This window comes from Alligator sinensis, unplaced genomic scaffold (assembly GCF_000455745.1).
Source record: "Alligator sinensis unplaced genomic scaffold, ASM45574v1 scaffold647_2, whole genome shotgun sequence".
NCBI classification, from domain to species: Eukaryota; Metazoa; Chordata; order Crocodylia; family Alligatoridae; genus Alligator; species Alligator sinensis.
The window spans coordinates 3,587,345-3,594,405 of NW_005841832.1; the positions used below are offsets into that span (position 1 = coordinate 3,587,345).

The window sequence follows — 7,061 nt, forward strand, 5'->3', positions numbered from 1 at the left end:
TCACTGTCAGGCCTTCCCCCAAAACACATGTACACACACAAGCTCACCGCCAGATCTCCCAGACCTCTCCTCACATACACACTGACACTGCAGGATTAGACATGATCACACACACACACACACACACACACACACACCCCTTGCTGAACTGGCCTGCCACACAACATGCAGCATTACACCCAACCTGTCCCCCACCACAGCCCCTTTCTGGGAGATTTCCTCAACTCCACCCTCTCCCTCTAATCCAGTGCCACCAAGCCTCCCCTCCTGGGACAGGGTCTTTTACTCCCATTATGCCCTCCAAAATCCTGCCCCCCCACAGGCTTTTTATTTCCACCCCCCTCTCTCCCAAACCCCAGGAGATGCCAGGGGCACCCGCTTCTGGTGCCCCTCCTCCTCCGGGGCCACCTGACATCCAAGCCTGATGCTTTTCTTCTCTCTTTTTTAGGAAAACAATTTATTCTGTTTTTCCCTTTCCCCCTATTTTTTCAGCAGCCAGGATTGCCCCCCCCCCCCCCGAGCCCAGGCTGAGGAGGGGCAGAGCCATCCATGGACTCGCTGAGGCCCTCCAAATTCCTGCTCCCCCAAGCATGAACATCTGGATTGGGCACAGCGGACAGCATTGGGGGGAGGGGGGGGTCTTGCTACAAGCCAGGTCCTAGGGAGTAGAGCCCCACGTCTTTTCCAGCCCCACAACATGCCTGAGCTGCTACTGTCTTTGCATCTGTTAACGGCCTCTCTTTTCTTCCTTTTGCAGAGGAAGAGCGCCCCAAGCCCAGGTAAGGTGGGGACAGGGAAATCCCACCTTCCAGTCCCCCCCCACAGGACATAGGGAGACAGGGCAGGGATGGGGGCAGCTGTGGTGGGAGCTGGCCCCCCCGCCCCAGGGCTGACTCCACTGCAGTGAGGGTCCCTGTATAAATAGCCCCTAACACACTCTACCCCAGAGGTGGCCGCATCTCAGGGGCTGGCAAGGAGGCTCTGTGTAACCAGGCCTCAGCAGGGCCCACCCCAGAGATGACTGCAACTCAGCATGGGGCAAGGAGGCCTTGTATAAGCTGCCCCTCCAAAATGCTCCACTCCAGACACAGACACAGACACATCTCAGTGCTGGACAAAGGTTCTGAGCCTGTAACAGTCCTCAGCATTTCAAGCCTTGTGGGTATTAAGTCAGCTTCTCTCCCCTGACAGACCAGTGGTTCCTCAGTTGGCCCCTCCAAAGATCCCAGAAGGTGAAAGAGTTGATTTCGATGTGAGTTCCTTATGGGATGCCCTGCTGGTCTGTTGGGGTGGGGGGAGACGGGCAGGGGCTAAGTGTGGGGGCTCCATGCCGCATGGCTCAGGATGGGGCTGGGCAGGGGGCACTGGACTGCCAGGGGTAGGTTGTGGAGAGCAAGGCAAGAGACACTATCCTGTGGGCAGTGGTGTAGGGGCTGGGCAGGGGGTACAGACTGGATGGGGTGACAGTCTCCCTGGGTGGGGTTGGCCCCAGCGTAATGAGGGGTCCCTCCCCCTTGTGGGGGGCTCTCGCTCCAGTGCTCCCTCCCTCCTGCCATATCTGCTGGGGTGGCCCCTGGCTGACAGTCTCCCTTGTGCCTCCTGCAGGACATTCACCGCAAGCGCATGGAGAAGGACCTGCTGGAGCTGCAGGGCCTCATCGATGCCCACTTTGAGCAGCGGAAGAAGGAGGAGGAAGAGCTCATTGCCCTGATGGAGAGGATTGTGGGTGCCTGGGGCAGGGGACTGTGGGAGGGTGTGTGGGGCAGGTCGTACTGGAGGGGGCAAAGGAGTCAGGGGGTATGTGGGCAGGGAGCACAGGGAACATGGGGGGTTGACTGATGAGCACAGGAGATGGGGGTAAGTGACCCAGATGCATGGGGTGGGGAGGGGTAACATGAAGGCCGGGAAATGTAGGGAATTGTGGGAACTAGGGAGCACAGACCTGGGAAAGGTCTTGGGTGTGCAGGGGCAGCTGGGGACTGTGGGAGTAGGGAATGTGGCGCAGCAGGTACCGCAGACATGAGGACTGGGGCTCTGGGAAGCAAGGAGGGCTGGGGACCTGGAAAGACAGAGGGTTGTGGCAAGCAGGAGGTCATGAGGCACATGGTGGGATTGTAGGGACCCAGGTAAACGTGAGGGTGGAGAGAGGTGGCTGGGACTAACTGGGCTGTGAGGCTTGGTAGGGCTGGTGGGGGAGGGTGGCAGTCCTTGGCAAGGTTGGGAGCTGGGTTCTGCAGGGATGGGGGCACGGTGCCCACCCCCACCCCCTGCCCTGCCCTATAGGATCGACGCCGTTCGGAAAGGAACGAGCAGGTGCGGACCCGGACAGAGAAGGAGCGCGAGCGCCAGGCCCGGCTAGCGGTGAGGCCACCCCACCCACCTGTCTGTTGCCCCCATATCTTGGGTTGGGGGAGGAGGGCAGGATGCTTCCCTGTGCACTGTTCTCCCCCACCTCGTACTTGGAGGCTGATGGATCTGCTTCCCCTGGTGCAGGAGGAGAAGATGCGCAAGGAGGAAGAGGAGGCCAAGAAGCGGGCTGAAGACGATGCCAAGAAGAAGAAGGTGCTCTCCAACATGACCCACTTTGGGGGCTACCTGGCAAAGGTAAGGGAGGCAAAGAAGCTGGGGAGACACCCCCTGGCCTTGCTGAGGGGTATAAACAGCTCCTGATGTGCTCCACCCCAGAGGTGGTTGCATCTCAGCACCAGTCCGGACGAGCAGTCCCTGTATAACTAGCCTTCCAACCAGCTCCACCTCAGAGGTGGCCACATCCCAGCAGCTCCAGTATTGCCATGAGCCTCCTGTCCTCCTCTTCCCAGGCCGAGCAGAAGCGGGGCAAGCGCCAGACAGGCCGGGAGATGAAGATCCGCATCTTGTCCGAGAGACGGAAACCCCTCAGCACTGAGCACATGAGGGAGGATGAGCTCAGGTGCCTGGGGGGTGGAGTGTGCCGTTGAGTGGACTTTGCTTCCCATAATGCTCTACACTGTCCTGGGCTCATTGACCACTGCACCCTATTTCCCATAATGCTCTGGGCTTGGCTTCCATTATTCATGATTCCCCAGGCTTAGTGGCCACTGTTACATTGCATTGCCTCTGCTGCAATATCCCATGAGGTTCATTGCTGGGATCCCAAAGACCAATGGTGCTTAATAGACACCACTATCTAGGACCAGGCCCACCTTCAGTTCCCACAGTCCTTTGGGCTTCCCCACACTGTCTCTTGGGCTGCCTTGGGTATAGCAGTCACTGCTTCCTCATGCCATCCATGGCTCCATTCCCATTATGTTTTGGGGTCAACAGTCCTTGACTGGATATGGTGTGAAGGGGGAGCAGGGTTAGTCAGCCAGCACCATTACCCTTACAACATCCCTGTCTGTCCACACAGGACAAAAGCCAAGGAGATGCATGATTGGATTTACCAGCTGGAATCAGAGAAGTTTGACCTCATGGAAAAACTCAGGCGCCAGAAATATGAGGTGAAGGGGATGGGGAATGGGCATGGGGCCTTGTCCCCTTTAGGGGGCACTGGCTCTGATCCGGCCCTGTGAGAAGGGACTGGCTCTGGGGATGGGGCAGGCTTGGTGAGGCAATCCCATGCATCTTGCATTCTTTCCCCCCCTGCAGATAAATGTCCTGTACAACCGCATCAGCCATGCTCAGAAATTGTGAGTAGTTGCAATGTAGCTGTTCCCTCTCTATGGGAGAGTATAGAATCATAGAAAATGAGGGTTGGAAAGGACCTCAGTAGGTCATCTAGTCCAACCCCCTACTCAAAGCAGGACCGTCCCCAACTAGATCATCCCAGTAAAGGCTTTGTCTAGCCGGGTCTTAAAAACCTCCAAGGATGGAGAGTCCACCACCTCTCTGGGTAATCTGTTTCAGTGCTTTACTACCCTCCTAGTGGGGAAGTTCTTCCTAATATCTAACCTAAACTTCTCTTGCTGCAACTTGAGCCCATTGCTCCTTTTTCTGTCATCTGCTACCACTGAGAACAGTCCAGCTCCATCCTCTTTTGAACCCCCTTCAGGTAGATGAAAGCTACTATTAAATCCCCACTCAGTCTTCTCTTCTCCAGACTAAATAAACCCAGTTCCCTCAACCTCTCCTCATATACATGAATTCCCTCAGCCCCCTCACCATTTTTGTTGCCCTCCACTGGACTCTTTCCAATTTGTCCACATGCTTTCTGTAGTGGGGGCCACAAAACTGGACACAGTACTCCGGATGTGGCCTCAGCAGTGCTGAACAGAGGGGAAGAATCGCTTCCCTTGATCTCCTGGCTGCACTTCTCCTAATGCAGCCCAGTATGCTCACAACAAGGACACACTGTTGTGTGTGGGACCACCCAGGCCAGAGACCAACCACCCCCTCCATCCCCCAACCCTTTTTCCCCATGAGGGAAGGACGAGATGGGCTGATACTGAGATGAGCTTGGTGAGGCCAGAGGGTTTTGACACCAAAACCGGCTTGCTCTGGGGAAGATGCTGAGATCAGCTGGGCCCAGGGTTGGGTTGGGGCAATGGTATGTTTGGGGGACTGGAATCTGGGGGCCTTGAGGTCTGTTCTAACCCTCCCCTTTCTCTCCATAGCAAAAAGGTGCCTGGCAAGGGCCGTTTTGGAGGCCGCTGGAAATAAATGCCAGGCCCTCAGGCAGATCACCCCTGCCACCCTTCCCTCCTGCATCCACCCTCCTGTATCCAACCAGATGATCCCCCCCTTGACTTCCACCCATCCTGGTCCCTGCTGGCATGGAGATTCTGCCCTGTGTGATCTGGAAAATCAGGAAACTGGTGTGAGCTGTGTCCTGTGTCCAACTACCTGGGCCATGTAATAAAACATATCCCTTGCCCTTAGCTCATGGATGGAGCCTTGATCTGGTTTGTGGAGCAAGGGAGGGAGTTGTGTATGCATATTGAGAGGGGGAGGTGTGTGTGTGGCTTTACACAGAGCCCCCCTAGGCAGATGGGCCCCTGACACTTAACTGTCTTCTAGATCACCCCCCCCCAAATAATTCCCCTCCAAACCTCCCCTCTACCACAGACATGGCTCCCCTGCTGTCCATCACACACACATTTCTGCCCCCACACAGATGTAAGCTGCTTCCAGCTGCCTACCTCCAATTGCTCCCCTCCTCCCACTACACAGCAGGGCCTGTCCCCCTAAAATAAGCCCTACCCACTTGGGAGCTGACTGCAACTTGGTGGCAGATCTCTAGGCTCCAACAACAGGGTGGGAGGGATCAGGTGGGCTCCATTGCCACCCCTCCCTTAATACATGGAAGTCTGATGCTCTGCTAGGCAGTTCCTAGGATCACCAGTTGGAGGGTTGAAGGAAACAAAGGCTTGTGCTGTCCCCAGGGATCCCATAACTGCCAGCAAAAGGCAGTGTCAGAGTAAAGGCAGCTCTTCACAGGTCAGCCTCACATGCCCTCTCTAGCCCACCAGGGCACTGGTACCGCAGTAACATACAGAGGGATCAGGACTTTGAATAAGCCCCTTGTTCAGATACACAGGGCTTGGCCCAGCTCGTTCAGCAATGGGCCCAGACTCCCTGTAGACTCAGGCAGGCACTGCATGTCCATCAGTCCCAGGGAGTGGGAGAGGAGTTTTGCTTTGTTTCCCATGAATGCTAAGATCTGGAGGCCAAGGCTGCTGGCAGTAGGAGACGCTGGAAGGTGACAGGGGAGAATGCAGGCTACTGCCAGTAGGAGAGGGACGGTGCACTAGGAATCAGCCTAAAGCAATGTGGAGCCACAAAGCTGCAGCCTACTAAGGTGCCCAAGGATGGGAGGTTTCCTAGACTCAGACTCCAGCTCAGGGGAGGCTAATTATTTCAGGCGGAGGGCTGCTTACTGAGTTTTGGAAAGCCATTGAGGGCCACATGACAGGCAGCCAGGGGCAGATAAATATTAATTTTCTAAATTTTTTTAGGGGCCCTGCAGGCCAGATAGAATGGCCTGGTGAGCTGCATGTGGCCTGCGGGCTGCATTTTGCCCACCTCTGAGCCAGCTAGACTCTATTTCCCATGATAATTCTGGGGTGGGGGACTCCATTCTCATGATGCAGCAGGCCAGCACACTCCATTCCCCAGGTTGCTTCTGGGTTGGGGGCTCTGCTCCCATGATACAATGGGACATCAGAGTGAGGGGGAGTGGCAGTGGGCAGGGCTCTGCTACCCTAAGGCCCCATGGCCAAATTGCCTGGGGACTCTATTTCCAGCATGCTTTGCAGAGGTCAGGGGCAGCTGGTGGGGGGGGGGGGGGGGGGGAGAGGCAAACTCCATTTTCCAAGATGCCCCATGGGCAGGGTGAGAGAATCCATAACCCCTGCCATGCGTCTCCTGTGCACCCTCTCCTGTGATGCCCCAACAGGTGTGGGGTAAAGGGACTCCATTTCCCATAATGCCCCACAGCGGTGGGCAAGAAGGGACTCCCTTTCCCATGGTGTACTGCTGTGACTCACACCTGCTCAGTCTCTCATGATGCTCTGGGCAAGTCCCACCACACCCTGCAGTGGATGGATGACGGGGGAGGGACTCTGTTTCGTACATTGCACGAGTGACTCCCCACGCCAATGATGCTCGGTACCTAGGCAAGGGACTCAATTTCCCAAGATACACTGCGTCACACCCCATCTCCCCCTGCCCCAGCATTACACGGATAGGGAGGAGGGGGAACTGCACTGCCCATGATGCCCTGCAGCAGGTGGGAAGAGACGAGAAAAGAAGAGAAGGGGACTCCCTTTCCCATGATGCACTGCGAAGGAGGCATTCATAACTATGGTTACCATATTTCCAGGTCCAAACATAGGGCACCTGGGGAGGCGGTCTGATTGCTGGGGGGCGGGGGGCAATCCTCCCATCCCCCCGGGCTCTACCGGTGCCCCTCCCTCCCGACTCACAGCCCCTGTCGCCCCGGTCCTGACCGCGCCGGAGCGCTGCAGCTGCGGCCGCCCCAATTCTTGCGGGCGGTACAAGGGAGGGGACGCCTGTGGCAGCCCGGGCTCGGGCTCCCGAGCGGCGCGGCCCCCCCTGAGCAGCATTTCCTGGCTGCCCCGCCC

The 7,061-nt window shown here is 57.0% G+C and overlaps 2 protein-coding genes across 5 annotated transcripts in view; both read left to right on the forward strand.

Moving 5' to 3' along the window:
• Positions 1 to 4,856, forward strand: part of TNNT1 (troponin T1, slow skeletal type) — a 13,342-nt gene extending 8,486 nt beyond the window's left edge. For all 4 annotated transcript variants that reach the window (XM_006014948.3, XM_025196736.1, XM_006014949.3 and 1 more), the window contains 9 exons: positions 758 to 779; positions 1,192 to 1,252; positions 1,606 to 1,722; positions 2,284 to 2,361; positions 2,494 to 2,604; positions 2,820 to 2,929; positions 3,389 to 3,479; positions 3,628 to 3,668; positions 4,593 to 4,856. In XM_006014948.3, coding sequence (XP_006015010.1) covers positions 758 to 779; positions 1,192 to 1,252; positions 1,606 to 1,722; positions 2,284 to 2,361; positions 2,494 to 2,604; positions 2,820 to 2,929; positions 3,389 to 3,479; positions 3,628 to 3,668; positions 4,593 to 4,638 — 677 coding nt within the window. In that variant the 3' untranslated portion in view covers positions 4,639 to 4,856. The remainder of the gene's footprint in view (positions 1 to 757; positions 780 to 1,191; positions 1,253 to 1,605; positions 1,723 to 2,283; positions 2,362 to 2,493; positions 2,605 to 2,819; positions 2,930 to 3,388; positions 3,480 to 3,627; positions 3,669 to 4,592) is intronic.
• Positions 4,857 to 6,700: 1,844 nt separating this feature from the next.
• Positions 6,701 to 7,061, forward strand: part of PPP1R12C (protein phosphatase 1 regulatory subunit 12C) — a 27,116-nt gene continuing 26,755 nt past the window's right edge. Inside the window, exon 1 of the mRNA XM_025196755.1 lies at positions 6,701 to 6,706. The gene's annotated coding sequence lies outside the window, so the exon portion shown is untranslated. The remainder of the gene's footprint in view (positions 6,707 to 7,061) is intronic.